The following is an 18,429-nucleotide window of genomic DNA, read 5'->3' as shown; positions in this document are numbered from 1 at the left end:
CCTGTGTGATCTAGTACTGCATGATAGATGTATCTAAGCCCATGATTGTGTAGTGATGCTACATATACTGTAAGTGTAGCATCTATAGTAATATGACAGTGGGGGCCAAGCTCATTCTGGGTGATGTAGTGCTGCATTTTTGTTACATCCCATGATTTATCGAATATATATATATATATATATATATATATATATATATATATATATATATATATATATATATATGTGTATTATGTGGTGCCCCTCACTTGGTGCCCACCTCTCCCTCCTGCCTGTAATCATTATTAGAGTGTTATAACTCCACTAAATTATTAAGCCCATTGGATACAGTAGACAGCACCATGCCACTTGTATCACCTTTCCAGCCCTGCAGTATACTGTCAGTTGGCTGGAACAAGTGTCTTTTAGTTTTTTGCACTATATGAGTATATATTCAGTAGTAGTTGTCAGGACTTCTGACCCACAGCTCACTGCTTATTTGATATGTGACTTAAAGTCCTTTTACATGAGCCAGTTATAAGGAACAAATATTAAAACGATCGTTCCTAATAACCGGCTAGTGTGATTTTACTGCTGGTCACCCAATGATCAAGTGAAAGCGTTGTCGATGTGGCACCCAAAATTATCATTTCTGGGCAGCAAATCACTTGCATAAACAAGGATTTATTGCCCCAAACCAATTTGTAGGGTATAAGAGGAGAAGGGCAGCTTCACTTACTTTAAGGGCTCATTCACACGGCCGTATGAACGGATCCACACCCGTTCCGCAATTTTGTGGAAGGCCTGCGGATCAATTCATTTCTATGGGCCCTCAAAAGATGTGGACAGCACCCCGTGTGCTGTCCGCATCCATTATTCCGTACCGCGGCTCCGGAGAAAAGATAGAACATGTCCTATTCTTGTCCACAATCGCGGACAAGAATAGGCATTTTCTATTATGGTTGCGGCCATGTGCGTTCAGAAAATTGCACTACGGCCGTCTGAATGGGCCCTTAGGATAATGTGATGGGTAGAGACAGGATCTGCTAGGACAGGGTCCCACTTCCTGTATTTTGTCTCTGAGACCGCTTACACTAGACAACAGGCGGTGGATAGCTCGTTAGACCTTAGGGAGACCCCTACAGGTAGTTTGAAGTTATTTTTTTGGTAGAAGATATTTACTGTATGTAAATAAAGTATTTTGCAATTACACTGACCATCAGATTAGCAGAAGTTGGTTGAAACAACAGTGGCCATAGAAATGCAGACAGTACATGCTTTCAAATCTGTGGCTGAACAGCTGGTACTAAACTACTACCAGCAGAAAGCTGGAACAATTCTAGAGTGTGTTGGCATGGTGAGAGTAGTAGTGTAGTAACAGCTGATGATACAAAATAAGATCAGCCCCCATGTACCCCACATTACCCCTTTTAAAAAACTGTGAGGGACTCGCCCGTCCGAACATAAAATAACCTCAGTGCCAGCACACTGCACCCCACTGCAGATGGAGATAAGTACAGGGAGTATGACATGACACCTCATGTCTGTGAGACTTCATCATCATCAGACGTACAGCAAGCAGCCACAGTGTAAACAGGGACGTGCCTGGTCCTAAGCCCATGACTGCACAGTACCCCCTAATCACAGTTCTGTACTAAGCAAGAAGGTGCAGTCCTGCTGCCAGCTGCTACCTCCTGTGAACCAGACTGCCCCCTACTGCCACTGCAGGATTAGGAGGAAACACAGAAATGGGGATTGCAGTAGATGCTTGTATGGCTTCCTGGTGGCGACTTTATAGACAAAGTCAGTCAAGGCCTTATATTTGGTCAGTTATTTCCATCAGTTATTGGGAGCCAAAACCAGGTTTGGGCAAAAAACACAGAACAGGTGTAGATCTATCCATTATACAAGGTTTCACTACTGCTTTTGGCTCCCAATAACTGATGGAAATAACTGATCAAATAACTGACGTGTGAACTTGGGCTAATTACTATATTATGTGGGGCACAAAAACAGGAAATATTTTATTTTTATTTTTTATTATTATATGTAAAGATTTTTTTAACATTATGGATTGTTCAATTTAGTACTGGGACCAAATTTTAGTTTTCTTTTCTCCAATTTCTCCTCTTCTTCCACCTGACTGTCCCTTCCACTTCTTTTAATCAATTTGCTTCTATGTTTATCTAATGCTCCTCCAAACTCCTTCCTTCTTTTCCAAATTCTTCCTTTCCTATCCAGACTCTTTCAGCATTTATTTTTTTGCTTCTATGCTTATCTAATGCTCCTCCAAACTCCTTCCTTCTTTTCCAAATTCTTCCTTTCCTATCCAGACTCTTTCAGCATTTATTTTTTTGCTTCTATGCTTATCTAATGCTCCTCCAAACTCCTTCCTTCTTTTCCAAATTCTTCCTTTCCTATCCAGACTCTTTCAGCATTTATTTTTTTGCTTCTATGCTTATCTAATGCTCCTCCAAACTCCTTCCTTCTTTTCCAAATTCTTCCTTTCCTATCCAGACTCTTTCAGCATTTATTTTTTTCGGGAAGGCGTGCTGTGTGTGACTGACTCTTTTCCATAACTCCACCTCTTCTGCACCATTGGGGATGCAAGATGACTAACATAGACAGATCTTTCATTTAGGGACTGAAGAGCGCTGGCATCACATTGAGCTCGCTGCTGTATGGCCCTGGAGGTGGAGACACTGAAGGGGCAGCGCTGCAGTATTAATTACCATTGAACCGAGTCACATAACTAGGTTGCCGATGATGCTAGTGTTGCGGTCTACCTGTGTGTGAGGCTGACTGCTAGAGATGAGCGGCTGATGTGATGCAGTGTTAGTTACGTGATCACGCTGCTAGTGTTTTCCTGTCTGCTTCCATGGTTCACTGCAAGGTTCAGTAGAGGGCCAGGGGAACTGTTTACTCCTGGTAAACAAGACAATCCCAGGAGACCCTTTTTAAGCTTTTATACCTTGCTCTGGCTTTTTAAAAAATGTGCTGCGGTGTTACCCTGGCACCATGCCACACTATTTACGACATAACTATTAAAACCCCCCCCAAAAAAAACCTGTCCTTAAAAACAATAGTACAACAAAGTAATGGTAAATCTGGCTACCAGAATACACATTGTTCACTTTCTACACATAAATATCTTCTTACCTTATTTCAGCTATCCTCATGTTCTTACCTGAAAATTGACGTTAAAGCATACAATGGAAGCAATAACCTACTGTATCAAGCAGTTATATTGCCTCACTCTATAACAACTGCTTAGCTGATCCTAGTTACTCATATTTATTCTGTAGAGAAACTGATCGGTCAGACTCTATTATGTGACAGCATGTTACTGAATGTTACAGTTTGGTTTCAAATTGCACATATTTAAGAGAATCTGTCAGTAGTTTTGACCATGCAAACCTGCTGATCGCACTGTGTAAGGCCTGGGGGAGCTGGGAAACATATTTTTTGTGACGCTTTTGGTTGGATGCTGCAGCTGTCACTCAGAGCAGAGGGGAGGGGCTGGGAAGCAGCTCAATGCAGAGAACAGTGTGAACTTTACAGTGAAGCTCCATCTCAAGTGCACTGGAAAGATAAAAGTTCATATTCATGATCATAAAAGCTCCACAGAAGGTATGTTTGTCTCACAATCCCCAGCCCCTAACTAGTTCTGTCAGCGGTTTTCAAGGTCAAAACTGCTGAAAGACTCCATTTTATGCAATATTTGCTAATGAGTTTAAAGGGATTTTTCAGGACTCGGCGGGTTCAGCAAACCTACCTTAATTACACTTAACAAGTCTGTAGGAGAAAGCATGTAATAAACATATTGTTCCAAAGTTAGATGGATCGGCCTATCAGGAACCCAGTCATGTAATGCTCCTATTCTAAAAATCCTGCTCCCACAAGTGTCTTTTACCAGGATTTCAGCTAGACCATGAACAGGAAGTCACTTCCACTGTCGACAGGTCCAGAACGGTTCCTCTCCTGATGATTGCACAAACTCTTCAACGTACCACATCTGTGCATGTGCAAGGGAGAGGATGTTATGTCGGTGGATTAGGATTTTCAGAAGAGGAGCATCATTTGGCCGGGATGCTCTGAGATGCTGATGAATGCAACTTCGGAATGATAAGTATATTGCAAATTTTCTCCTACAGATGTATCATGTGTAAAAGGTGGTTTTATGGACCTGCTGGTTCCTGGAAAACCTCTTTAATAGCATTATTCTGCCTGGATAGCAGAGTAAAAATTTTGAAAAACAACAAAACACATTATAAAGGCAGGAATCTGACAGTAATGGTATTCACCTCTGTTAAGGGAAGCTGAGCTGTTTATTTCTCCAGTAATGAAGGAAGACTCTGATTGCTTTCTCACTGTGTCATTCCACATCCTACGAATCCGGCTCTAAAAGAGAAAGCACAATTAAATGACAATATGAGAATTTATTCAAATATCTTTAGAGTGTCTTATATGTTGTAGTTGAATATTTTTTCTGAGGTACTGCAATCCATCTTCAATGTGTGAGGGTAGTAGAAACAAACATGGCTGTTATGCTGAAATGTGTCCAAAAAGCCATGCAAGACGAAGTTATACCTCAAATCTGTACGTTTTTATCGCTCTGATTAAGAGAAACAAAATAAGGCTACCTACACACGATGCAGATTACATGATGATCTGGATAGATCATCAGCAACTGACCGGCGGGGGTCCGACACTCGGGACCCCCACTGATTAGCTGTTTGAGAAGGCAGCCGCGTTCCACCAGAGCAGCGGCCTTCTCACTGTTTATCGTTGGCCCAGTGACATCACGACTAGTATCAACTAGCGTGGACGGGGCTAAGCTCTTTTCACTTTAATGGAGCTTAGCCCCGCCCAGGCCAGTTGATAATAGTCGTGACGTCACTGGGCCAGCGGTGAACAGTGAAGGCGGCTGCACTGCTGGAGCGCGGCTGCCTTCTCAAACTGCCAGTCAGAAGCTGATGATCTATCCAGAGGATAGATCATCAGTTTAAACAAACTGCAGAACCACTTTAACCTTTATTCTATCCTTTTTCTTCTATAATTTTTTCTGTCTTGGCCAGGACTTGAGCCAAAGGACCTGCACAATATCCTGTCATCTACAGATATATCTGTATATACCTGAAAATTGTATGTTTTTAAAAGCATTAAAAAAAGTATAATTTTCTTAGTAATTGCAAAAAAATAAATAAATATGCCACATATTAAATTAATTAACACATTATTTTAATATACTCTATAAATTGAGTGTCACAAAACCATCCAATTTACTGTAGCAAAAGAACAATTAAAAAAATTGGAGAGGCATTTCTATGAAATGACGGAAATAAATGCCACCTGATGGACACGTTGGCTGTAATGTGATCTGGTTTCCATTAGAAAACCCAGCATTTTACCGGACAAGAAAGCACAGCATGCTGCACTTTTCTGTTCCATATTTCTTACAGAGTCTGCAATGGAGGCTCCTGACGGACCCAATACAGATGTAGGCGAAACCTAATATGGACTTCTGTGCGTGTAATCAATCCCCCTCCCCATCAATCAGATCATACTTGCTCTCCGATTGTAACATATGGTTTAATAGAAAATTAACCCTCTGCACGTCATAAGGCTATTTTGCTGACGCCATGACCCAGATGTTTACCAGCGTCCAGAGCATAGCATAAAATTTTCACACCAGGCACACAAACATCATTCACCGTCACACTGTCTTTCCTGTCCATACTGGATTTTTTAATCCTTATAGTGCGATTATTCAATATATAGTGCTCTTACCTTTTTATGTGGCTTCGTTTCTTTAAAAACCGCACTTTTATAATATGTTAATTACCTCGCTACCAGCAAGTAGGGCGGTTACTTGCTGGTAACCGCCTCATCCTCCTTTCAAAAAAATGCCCCCTCCTCCTGTTGATTGACAGGGCCAGCGAGCGCTCTCCTCCTCCGGCTGGCCCTGTCTGCAATTCAAATCCTGCGCCTGCGCCTTACATGTCCTCATTCGGCGCAGGCGCTCTGAGAGAAGGACGCTCGCTTCCTCAGCACTTCCTCGGTGCCCCTGAGCCGATGACGTCTTCAATTTCGGGTTTAGAGGTTTATAGCAATCTCCTATATTTTGTCCTCACTAAAACACTGGCTTCAGAAATAATAGAGCACTGTATTTTAGTGCTGCCTTTTCTTTGCACATTGAAGCTATCAATTTTTTTTTAATGCTCCATTTTTTGAAGACCAAAAATTGGACAAAGGCGCTTGCGTAAGTCCATAATACTTAAAATTTAACTTTTCTAGTCATCAAGTGCATAATGGGGACCTATAAAACAACACACAGTTATTGCTATGTAATTATTTACCTGTGTTCCAGTGGAATACCTTCCAGTTGTTTGAGAATTTGATGTCTTGGTTGAACCAACTGAGTTTTCCATACTTTTGCCACTACAGCAATGACTTTGTAAACATTTGCCATATTCTTTACGCACCTAAAAATAGCATAAGCAAAAAATATTAACATAATTTCCAATGATGTTTGAAACAATGACTGCAAGATAGTTTGCAAGATTTGTCCATAGCACATAAAGTCAGATTCTGTTTCAATTTTTAAACCTTTCATGGACAGGGGCACTTTTGGAATACTGCATTTTCAGTAAAATGGTCCTATTTTTAGTAATTTGCTTTTGTTTCTAGTTTAATCCCTTAGTTAATTAGATGGGACAAACAGGTAATCGATTCTGAGGATCTGGGTAAAAAGTGTAGTTGGGTTTTAGGATAAAATATTCTCCATACAGCTTAAAGGGACATAAGTGTCAAAGAGTTATGAACAGCTTTCGGGCATCTATAAAAGTGGGGAGAATATACGGAAAGTCTTGCGCCTAGTTCATGAGGCGAACAGGACTGCAACTCCAGTAGCTTTATTAGCGCTGGATATAGAGAAGGCCTTTGACACAGTCTCCTGGGCCTATCTCTGGCGGACTCTCTCTCATTTCAACATTAGAGGCCCTTTCCTCGCCACTATTCAAGCTCTGTACTCTTCGCCTCAAGCTAGCCTCAAATTACTTTCCTTGCATCCGTCGTCCATACCAATTTTTAGAGGAACACGCCAAGGTTGCCCTCTCTCCCCAGCCCTTTTTGCTTTAGCTATGGAACCATTAGCGATAAAGATTAGATCTCATCCAGACATAACAGGGATCTCTGCTAGGGGTGTGGAGTATAAATTGAGCCTTTTTGCCGATGACCTTTTGTTAACACTCACCAACCCTATAATTTCATTCCCCTCCCTTTTGTCCCTTCTCAAGTCCTTCTCAGCTGCGTCAGGCCTACAAGTTAACCAATCCAAATCGGAACTTTTGTTGAGTAATGTCACTTCTCGGATCTGTGAGACCCTTCAGAACGGGTTCCCATTTCTACACAACCTGCACTTCCTACCATACTTGGGCATATCGCTAACCAAAACACTTAACACTCTATATAAATATAATTATCTCCCCATGTTCACTTAGATACGGAAAGACCTGCAGACATGGGAATCCCTTCCAGTGTCCTGGGTGGGTAGGATACATATAGTGAGAATGGTGGTTCTTCCGCGGCTACTATACCTATTTCGCACCCTACCGATCCCAGTCCCAGCGTCTGATCTAGGGGCTCTCCAGGCTGACATCCTTAAATTTATTTGGGCCCATAAACGAGCTCGCATTTCTAAACTTGTTATGTGTCGCCACAAGGCTCATGGTGGCCTTTCAGTGCCAGACTTAGCACAGTATTACAGGGCAGCCAGATTAGCTCAACTGTTTGACACATCTCTCTGCACAAGCTCAACCTATATGGGTTACCCTTGAACAATCATTGTTGAGGCCATTCTCCTGGAGAGCCCTTATTTGGACCACCTCCTCGTTACCCTCTTCACTCCGTACCAAATCCCAGCTCTCCTATTACGCTTTGCTCCTATGGAGATCCATTAGGTTCAAATGCTCTCTCCAATCCAAAGTGTCCCCCTTAAATACCCTTTGGGTAACCCGGCTTTCTCCTCTGGACTTCAATCTGGGGCCTTTTCGTGGTGGGTTGAAAAAAAAATTGTGCTCCCTCCGGGATTTCCTAGTGCGGGGTAAAATCCTAACTATGCCTGATTTCATTGAGAAATTCACCCCACCAGCTTGTGAACAGTTCAATGTCTGGAGACATTCTCCTTTCTCCATTCCCTAAAGAATGGTTCCCATAAAATTGATTATACACCTTTTAGAAGGCTAATGTCCTTCTCTCTATATAAGCAGGGTCTACTGTCCCGGATTTATTCTACCCTCACTGCACCCCCAGAGGACTCTAAGCTTTGTTATATGTTGGAATGGGAGGCTGATCTATTAGAGGAATCCAGTGTATCTAGATGGCACCAACGCTCCCAGACACTCTCCACGGGGTCGTGGCAAACTACTCTGGCGAAGACCTCAATTAAGATCCTTCACTGGACATATCTGGTGCCGGCCAAATTACATCACTTCTACCCAAAGGTCCCTTCTACTTGCTTCCGGGGTTGTGGACAGGAGGGCACGATGTTCCATACCTGGTGGACATGTCCCATAGCTTCCAGGATGTGGGGTCGCATTTGTGATCTGCTCTCATCCTTGTTGGGGCACACCCTCCCCCCTACACCCTCGATCTTCCTACTTGGTGACAAGCCATCTAAATTAACAAATGCTAAATTCAAATTGGCCCAATTTATCTTGCTTGCTGCTAGGATCCATATTGCTTCTCAATGGCATTCCCTATCACTGAGCTATCAAGCGGTGATTGATAGGATCAACAAGTTATCGGCTATCCGTTCGGATACATTTTCCTTATTTGAGGGAGTCTGGGAGCCATGGTCGTCCTCCCCCCACTCTGCCAATCTTTCTCTCTACCCTGAACTTTGATAGGATACAGTATATTTTATATGCAACTAAGAGATGGATATGAGTATGGGCCTACTCTTTACTGTTCGCCACCCGAGATTGAACCCAAGAGATCTAGAACTGCATGACTGCTACCCCTGACCTTATGCTACTCTTTTTATTTTTGTTTAATTTATTTTATGTCTTTATGTTCTTTATTTTATTTGTCTGGATTGCCTATCTGACTGGACACTACGTCCTTTATTTTGTGCACAATGTAATCTGTACCTTATTATTGTGAAAAACTTTAATAAATACTATTGAAACATAAAAGTGGGGAGAAGAAGAACCCCTCTCCAAAATAACGTAACTGTTTAAATGTATCAACCACCCAAGCCGTCTGATGAGAGTCTGAGGCATAGAAGCCAGTTATGGTGACCAACGTGTTTGGGTACTTTCACACTTGCCTTGTTTGATTCCGGCAGGCAGTTTCATTGCCTGAACTGCCTGCCTGATCCGGCAAACTGTATGCAAACGCATGTCATTTTTTCTGAGTGATCAGGCATTTTTTTGACTTATCGGGATCCTGATCAGTCTGAAAAATACCTGATCACTCAGAAAAATGGATCGCAATATCGGATCTGTTTTTCTCTCACATTTTTAAAGGTCTGCGCATGCGCAGACCAGAATACCGGATCCGTCAATGCGGCAATTTGAATGCCGGATCCGGCACTAATACATTCCTATGGAAAAAAATGCTGGATCCGGCTTTCAGGCAAGTGTTCAGTTTTTGGGGCCGGAGATGAAACCGTAGCATGCTGCTGTATTATCTCCATCCTGAAAAGTCAGAAGACTGAACTGAAGACATCCTGATGCATCCTGAACGGATTGCTCTCCATTCAGAATACATTAGGATAAAACTGATCAGTTCTTTTCGAGTATAAAGCCCCTAGGACGAAACGTTATGCCGGAAAAGAAAAACGCTAGTGTGAAAGTACCCTAAAAAACCTTTGAGGAAAAGAAAAGGAATGGTATGTTATTTTTAAAAGCAATTGTCACTCATCTGGATTTAAAAGCGGACACACTAGAACTGTGATGATGAACCTTTTAGAGACCGAGTGCCCAAACTGCAACCCTACAACCCACTTATTTATCGCAAAGTGCCAACGCGGCAATTTAACCTGAATACTACAGTCCAATACAGTATACCTTCCATTTATTTTATCATTTAGCTATAATAGCCTGCCTACATTCAATGCGCTGTCTGCGCTGTTCATAGTGCGCTCTGCGCTGATGAATGGCAGGAAAAGTCTAAGGGTCCATTCACACGTCTGTATGTTTTTTGCGAATCCGCAAGACATGGACACCGGCAATGTGCGTTCCACAATTTGCGGAACGCACATCGCCGCAATCTCATAAAATATAATTTTCTTGTCCGCGGACAAGAATAGGACATGTTCTATTTTTTTGCAGAACGAAAGTGCAGATCCGGACAGCACATTCCGGCCCCATTGAAAATGAATGGGGCCGCACCTGTTCCGCAGAATTGCAGAATGGATGCAGACCCATTTTGCGAATGTGTGAATGGACCCTAAGGCATATTGGTATACCATAGATCTTTTCCAGAACGCGAGTGCCCACCGAGAGGGTTCTGAGTGCCGCCTCTGGCACCCGTGCCATAGGTTCGCCACCATTGCAGTAGAATGATACTACTACATAAAATAAGAGCTAGGGAGTATGTGAATTTTTCCAGTTTTAAACTCAGTCTCCTGTAATATTGCGTTGTCTGTGTGTAGGGACTTAAGATGGTGAAATACTCTAGATCTTTTTGTGGGGGAATTCATGATGTTTGCATTCAAAGTGGTAATGCATATAATAGACATCACTAGTACAAATGGGTGTCCATTAGAAAACTGAAACAAGTATAAATATATAACTGAAATTTAAAACGTCATCGCAGTAAACTATGAATATGGTATTAGAAATGTGTTGCCTTCTAGTACAAACACAATTAATAAAGGTGAGCCTAAATAATGACAAATGATAAAATCACACATGGTAAGGCTTCTTTATTGCCTCATAGCTGCAAATATACTGCCAAAGGAAATCAAAGCATGGCATGTGTCAGCAGACAATGTTCAGAGCTAGAGATGAGCACATTTTTCTAAAATTTGATTCAGCCAGATTGCTGAATGTTCTGAAAAAATTAGGTTCGATACGAATTTGTTCACGGCAAATTGCATTAAAAAACGTCTATTTCCTGGCTGCAGAGAGCCTTTATAGTGGTGTAGAACACTGTGCCTTTGTCACAGTGGGGAGTGGGGAAAACTCCCCACCGTATAATGGGAACTGTTACTAGGCCAGACAACAATGAAGGGAGCAGGCCACAAACTACAGCCGCCCTAATCCTGACCCTGATCTCCTCACCGCATGAGCAAACCCTGAAGGTGGGAGGGCTCATGCACTGGGACCTGCTGACCCTGACGGTCCCTGGCATAGGGCTCAGGAATAGGAGACAACCGGTTCCTCAGGGACTCAGATGAACCGGAGTCTCCAGCTGCCTAGTAACAGGAGGAAGGGAAATAATCATATGCAGCATCTGGATCGGCAGGTAAGAAAACTCACTTACCTGCTGCTGCCACCACGACTGGAACCCGTGCATAAGTACAGGTGCCCACACACCAAATAGGACACCGTACAAACAACACCACACACAGGGATCCAGCATACCTGATACTGCCTGGGCCCCATACAGCAAGCTGCACAGCAGCCCCAGGCAGCACTGCATACAGACTAATGTTTAACTCCTCCGGGAAACCAGCCCCTTCACACAGGTATCAACATACCAGGTGACGTAAAGCATACATGCAGGGACCAACACCAACATCAGCGCAGACACGTAACAACCAACAAAACGCTACACACACCCAGAACATAAACCCACACTACACATACAAGAGAGGGTAAAGGTACAAGGAGGGTACAAAAGAGAGGACAATTTATGTTCCATAAGGTGGCCCTCAAGGACTGGGCTGGAACACCCAGACAAGGAGCAAAGCTCCAACACCAAGCAAGGCTGTAGTACAACTGCACCCAGCCAGAGGCACACCTTAAAGAAGAAGTGCACGTGCAAACCACAAACTACACGTTGCCCCTGGCAACCAGTCTGCATGGCAACCGTGTCACGGGCAAACACCAATATGACAGTGACAGCCTTGCAGTACCACCATAGGCAGTCTGCTGTGGTAGTGAAATAATACTGTGAGTCAGTATGACATGCAGAACACAGGCATTGCTCTTAGAATCACTGCACACTTCTATTATTTGGGCAGTCACGGGGGCCAAAACTGATCAAATAACTCAAGTATGAACTCAGCCTTACAGGTCGATGTTAGCGCCAAGAAGAAGCTCACTCCTTTTACACCGTCATCAGCTGATTCCACATAGATGTCTACAGAGCCTGTTCTATTAAACGCTTATACAAGTAGAGCCCCCCGACAGAGTGGAGGGGGGGGGTCAGCAGTAATTTTTAAGTTGACGTGACTGATTATTTTGCCCTTCCTCTGATCCATCAGAACAATAACCCCCGAAAAACGGATCCTGTCTGTGGAGCATCCGTCTTCACTGCAGCATTTGGGCAGTAATCCATCAGAATTGCTAATGCCAAAAAAACAGGAGTGGATCCAAAACAGAGATGACGCATGAATGGAATATTTGCATGTCTTCTGTGTTTTGTACCCACTCCTGCTTTTGGCTACCAAATCATAAGCCAATTCTGTTAGGACCATACAGGCCTTACAGCTGCTACACAGACAGGATCCATTGTGCGTCTAATTTTTCCTTCCTTCTGACAGATCAGAAGAAAGGTCAAATAAATGATGTCAGCCAGACCAAAAGGCAAAAAAGTGGCCCAGTCATGAAGTGGGGAGTGGCCCTATGACATAGTGGTGAGGTGGAAGCAGCATGAGGAGGCCACAGAGCGGCCCAATGACAGAGTCTGGAGGTGGCGGCAGCATCAGGAGGAGGCCACAGAGTGGCACAATGACAATGTGGAGGTGGCGGCAGCATCAGTGGCCACAGAGTGGCAAGGTGCTGCTGTTGCGTAGTTTCTTCACTAGGCGGGTAAAGAAAGCTGCTCATCAGCGACTCTAGACTCAAGTTGCTGCTAATGGAGCTCAAATTGCTCCTACCCCCCACCCTGCCACAGCAGCCATGGCAGAGGAACATAAGCACAGAGGGCCCCCCGGTCAGATCTGCGAGAGGATGGACGATGGCGCAGATAGGCAGTGGCCAACTGACTACATAGGATGTCTCTATAGTAGTTCAGTTTGTCCTCCCTTTCAGCGGGTGTAAAAAGGCCCCTAACAAGGTGGAGAGCCAGAAGTCATCCCTCTGCTGAATGCTGACAATTTGGCTGTCACTACGCAAGCGAGCATACATCGGGCTATTTGTGCAAGTGACTCGGAGGAATTCCCTACCTCCATCTCCACTGCATAATGCCACGGTGTGTCTGGGTCTTCTGCCTCGTCTTCCTCATCGCCCTGTAGCTGTTCTTGCTCCTCCTCTCCTGTCACCAGTGTATAAAAACCACCCATTTGGCTACACATTGCTTGAGCTCCAAAGTTCTCTTCCTCCTCCTCCAGTTCAGCCCCCACAGGGCTCATGTGGCCGTGAAATCTAGGCACCACGTCTCCAGTCCCCTAACCAGCCAGATTTACCAGCATCTGTTCAAGGACATGAAGCAGTGGAATGACATCATTCATCCCGTAGTCCTGGCGACTGACAAATAATGTGGCCTCCTCAAAGGGCCTGAGCAAACGGCAGGTGACACGCATGAGCTGCCACTGGCTGACATTGAAGTTACACAGGGCAGTACTCCTTTTCTTCTTGGATCATCAAGGAATCGTTTATGGCCTTTCTCTGTTCGTATAGTTGGTCCAACATATAGAGGGTGGAATTCCAACGTGTGGAAATGTTGCATATCAGCCTATGCTTGGGATGCCGTTTTGCCGCTGCAGCTAAATGAGGGTGTGCTGTGCGGTGTACGAGTGGCTGAAGTGCATGCAAAGTTTCCTGGTCATTTTCAGGATGTCTTGCAAATGGTTGGAAGACTTCAGGAACCGCTAGACAACCAGACTGAACACGTGTGCGATGCAGGGTGCATGGCTCAGCCCTCCTTGACGCAGCGCCAACACCATGTTCTTCCTGTTGTCGGTCACCATGGTTCCGATTTTCAGTTGTCGTGGAGAAAGCCAGGATTCAATTTCTCGATGAAGGACACAGAGCAGTTCCTCCCCTGTGTGACTTCTGTTCGCCCAGGCAAACACGGTGCAGAACAGCGTGACACCGCCGTGCCCTGCACATGTGGAATTCTGGAGGGGCACTGAATTGTCCCTGCAGTGGAGGCTGAGGACACGGTGGAGGATGAGGAGGCAGAGGCGGACATTGTCGCAGGACCAACGGCGCGAGAACAAGGTGGCGGAAGCGGCATCACCTGGCCAAGTTGCTGGTGTGGCTGTGCAGGAACAACATTCAGCCAGTGGGCCGTAGAGCTGTATTGTCCCTGACCATAGTTACAGCTCCACACGTCAGCGCTGCCGTGCACTTTGGCAGACACCGACAGGCTCAAGGACAGGCCCACCTTCTGTCCTACATGTGTGTGCAGGGCTGGCACTGCTTTTTTGGCAAAGAAATGACAGCTTGGGACTCTGTCGGACATACTGTTAGATTAAATAAATAAATCAAAAGGAAATTAAAATACCCCCAAAAAGTCTGAAATTTTCTCACTTCACCACACAACAGCTAATAAGCCCTTTTTTCACACTTATACATGCAAAAAAGGGCTTTAGAACATATAACTGCACTGCTGAACGGCAAATATATTTTTCTTTTGTCACTAATACATGACAAAATGTGCTGTCATTTTAGTACTTCACCACACAATAAGTGCCACGGCGCGGTGTGGGTAGTACACTCCACACCGAACACAGGAGGGAAGTGAAAAGGTACTAGGCCTAGAAACTAGGGCAAGGGGAAAAGTCAACACCTAGTGAATCCCTAGACCGTGCCCTGACTACTATCAGTATGAACAGACCTTGATGGTAGGAATGTTCAGATGCCGGAAATAAGAACCCTATCTGACCCTAAAGGGCCCTGGAGATAGTCTCAGGACAAAATATGACCTGTTCCTTCCCAGCTAAAGGAACAGGAGACTTCCCCAGGCCTAACACCAAAAGATAGGGGAATACAACAAACTAGAAAATAGGAAAAGACACTTAACTCCGAAGTATGCGGATGAGCAGGAACTCAATGGAGAACCAAACACCAGCACTTTCAAAACCAGAAAGGAGCTATCAACCGCATAGCATGATGGGTGAGACCAGACTAAATAGAGGAGTTGGAATGACCACTAAAGCTACACCTGAGACAAGAGGTGTGGTCATAACCAGCAACACAGAAACAAGTGAAACCAAAGAGGCTGTCAAATCACATCACGTGCAACCAGTCTCTTAGATCTTCTGAACCCTGTCACGGGAGAGACTGTGACAGTAAGCCCTTTTTCTCCCACTAATACAAGTCCAAAAATGTTTTAGAACATATAACTGCACCGCACAAGGGAAAATAAGACGATATAAATATTTCCTTGTAATAAACCCTGTTAATGGCTGTAACACCCCAATAACAAGACCGTTTTCTTCGAATTACAGAGCTGTATAATGGCAATTTGGGTCCCCAGTTAGTGCAGCAAGGTGTAATAGGATTGTTCATATTACCCAGGCTGTAACATCCCCTACTGAACCCTGTTCAACATGAATGCTGTGGAAAGATTCCTCCCTTTCTTTTCTTTACACCTTGAATAATCTTTCCCTGCACTTGCAAATAGTTTTTGCTAGCACAATGAAGTTTTTTCTAGCACTGTCCCTAGTGCCTGCAGATGTCTCTCCCTGCACTAACTACACTGGAAAATGGCAGAATCCAAGATGGCTGAGGCTATTTAAAGGATTGTGACATCACAGGGCTGGCTGGCTGCTGATTGGCTGCATGCATGGCATTATCGGTGATCCTGGCCTCCCAGGGTTCCTTGCTCCATGTTCTCACACATGCAGCAGCCATTTTATGAACAAATTCGGATTCGGTGCAAATCAAATTTTTCCTGAAATTCGGATCGAATTCCACTTCGTCAACTTCGATTCGCTCACTTCTATTCAGAACCTATAGGAATATCACACTATAGAAATCCACAAAGAGAAATATAGAAATACTCTATCTACAATATCAACATCTATAAATATCCACTAATATACCAAGAATACTTTGATAATTAGCCTTAGGATTCCACAGGACAGTGTTTGGATGAGACGATGAACTCCCTACAAAGTGTCCCCCAAATACATTCAGGTCTCAGATGAAGTGTGCCTCCTCTGGCTGGTGCGGCTGCCAGCAGGATGCCAATTTGGAGCCACAAAGGTAAATTGGAAATATCCAATCCCAGGGTAGTGTCACATAGTGGTGGGCGGTGAGATAATTTATGGATCATTCTTTTCGAGCCCAGGAGTGAAAAAGCAATACCAAAAGGATAGAGCCAACTATATTGTATGCACCTGGATCGCAGAGCATTAGTCACAGTTCTCAGTTGGCAACATTTGTTCAAACTAACAGTTGATACACTCTGGAAAATGGAGATTTTCTCACCCTCATAGGACAAATCTGGAAGTTCTCTTGATGTTTTTGGAATCTCATTCATATGGGTAAAGTCTACAGATTCTGGGGATCATTTATTCAACTAAAATACACCTAAATTAGGTGTATTTCTGGCACAGATTGCAACGCAAAAGTCCTTTGCACCGTAATCTGACTTCTCCCCGCTGACATCAGTTCTAAAAAAGTGGGTGTGGCTGGGAAGGGGATGGACAGGCAGTCCCATTTCATTTATCATTTTCTATGCCTGTTTTAGGTGTAGAAACGGGTATAAAAGTAAGACAGCTAGTAAGCGGTCTTACATTAAGTGGCGGAGGATCCGCTAAAGTTATGTAGAGGCCGGCGCTTCTACATAACTGTGGCAGACCCCCTGTCTCTAGGTATCTAGGTGGGTCCCCCCTCAGTTGGTTTTAGTGGGAGTGCTCTCTGTGCTCTCTCCATGACTACGATTAGCTATATTTTCTGGGATGAGCAAGGTTTTCAGGAATTCTTGGCGAGCAGTCATAAGGACTTGGGAAGTGATGGTTTCCGGGACGTAAATTATTCCTTCTGCCCCTGTTACCCTGGTCCTCAATGTATGGAAGTAAGCTGTTCAAATTGGATTGGCTATTATTAAGTTGATGGCCTCTCCAAAGACCAGAAGGGAAGCTTGGTTTTCCTCAAGCTATTCCACTCTATATCTGCCTTAATGTGTTGCCTAATGTCAAACAATTCATGCATTACTGGTCAAATAGCTTTTTCAATAATCTGTTGCATAGCTTGTTTAGAAAGGGAAATTTGTGTTGAAGCCATACCATATTGCCCCTTGGCACAGCTCTCAGCTCTGGAAGAATCACCTTCATCTGAATATTCTGACAGTAGCAGTGATATTTGTGTAGATTATTTGTCCACTGCCAGTTTCTTATGGAGAAACTTGTCCATGTCCGCCTGTGACTTTTTCTGGTCAGGAGACGCTCAGAAGAATATGCACTCAAGGAGAACAGCACAAACACTATTCACAATGATGGGTCTTACTGTTGCGATCGAATGAAGGTGAGATGAATAAAGTCCCCATTGTGTCTCAGCGCTGTGAGATATACTGTAATAATGGATGCAAGAGGAAGCCTGAGTAGGTGGCATCCAATACATGAATTCTAGATTACTCCTGGTAGCAAGAAAGAAGTCCAAGAGTGCAAAAAGCAATCCAGTAAACAGTGTATAGGGTTGTAGTAGAGTGCCAGGTTGTAGTAGAGTCAGGGGAGCTTACAAGGCATGCCTTCCTCTTGGGTATAACTAATCAGGAAAGTCGAGGCTTCTAGGCAAATGTAGGCTGCAAAACTCTCTGGCTTAAATAAGTCACAGGGGCCTGATGGGATACACCCAAAGCTATTAAAAGAGCTTAGCGGTAAACTAGCAAAACCATTAACATATTTATTTAACCAATCACTGGTAACAGGAGTCGTCCCGGAAGATTGGAAATTAGCAAATGTTGTGCCCATTCACAAGAAAGGTAGTAGGGAGAAATCGGGCAACTATAGGCCAGTAAGCCGGGCATCAATAGTGGGGAAATTAATGGAAACCATACTTAAAGGGAACCTGTCATGTGGATATTTGATTATAATCTAACTAATTATATACAATCATTAACTACTAAAAAGTACCTTAGATGTATTCACTTACTGGTGTGACAGAAGGTTACCTGATAAAATACACACAAAGATGCCACATGCCGCATGCTAATGAGCTGATTTGAGTCCAGCGTGATGTCATTGAGTCCAGCGTATATTTAATTCAGAGCTATAGCCACTCCCCTGCCCACCTGCTGCTGATTCATATGGATAAAAACTGTCATTCAGCAGCAGGTGGGCGGGGAGAGTCAGGAGCTCATGAATATTCATGACTCATCATT

The 18,429-nt window shown here is 43.9% G+C and overlaps 1 protein-coding gene across 3 annotated transcripts in view; it reads right to left on the bottom strand.

Moving 5' to 3' along the window:
* The window catches only part of ADGRL3 (adhesion G protein-coupled receptor L3), an 807,408-nt gene that overhangs the window by 242,936 nt on the left and 546,043 nt on the right, over positions 1-18,429 (bottom strand). For all 3 annotated transcript variants that reach the window (XM_044305816.1, XM_044305825.1, XM_044305834.1), the window contains exons 20-21: positions 6,339-6,464; positions 4,284-4,380 (exon numbers count right to left, since the gene is read on the bottom strand). In XM_044305816.1, the coding sequence (XP_044161751.1) occupies positions 4,284-4,380; positions 6,339-6,464 (223 nt within the window). The remainder of the gene's footprint in view (positions 1-4,283; positions 4,381-6,338; positions 6,465-18,429) is intronic.

Source organism: Bufo gargarizans, chromosome 1 (genome assembly GCF_014858855.1).
Source record: "Bufo gargarizans isolate SCDJY-AF-19 chromosome 1, ASM1485885v1, whole genome shotgun sequence".
Lineage (NCBI taxonomy): Eukaryota > Metazoa > Chordata > Amphibia > Anura > Bufonidae > Bufo > Bufo gargarizans.
This window is presented reverse-complemented; position numbering and strand designations above follow the sequence as displayed.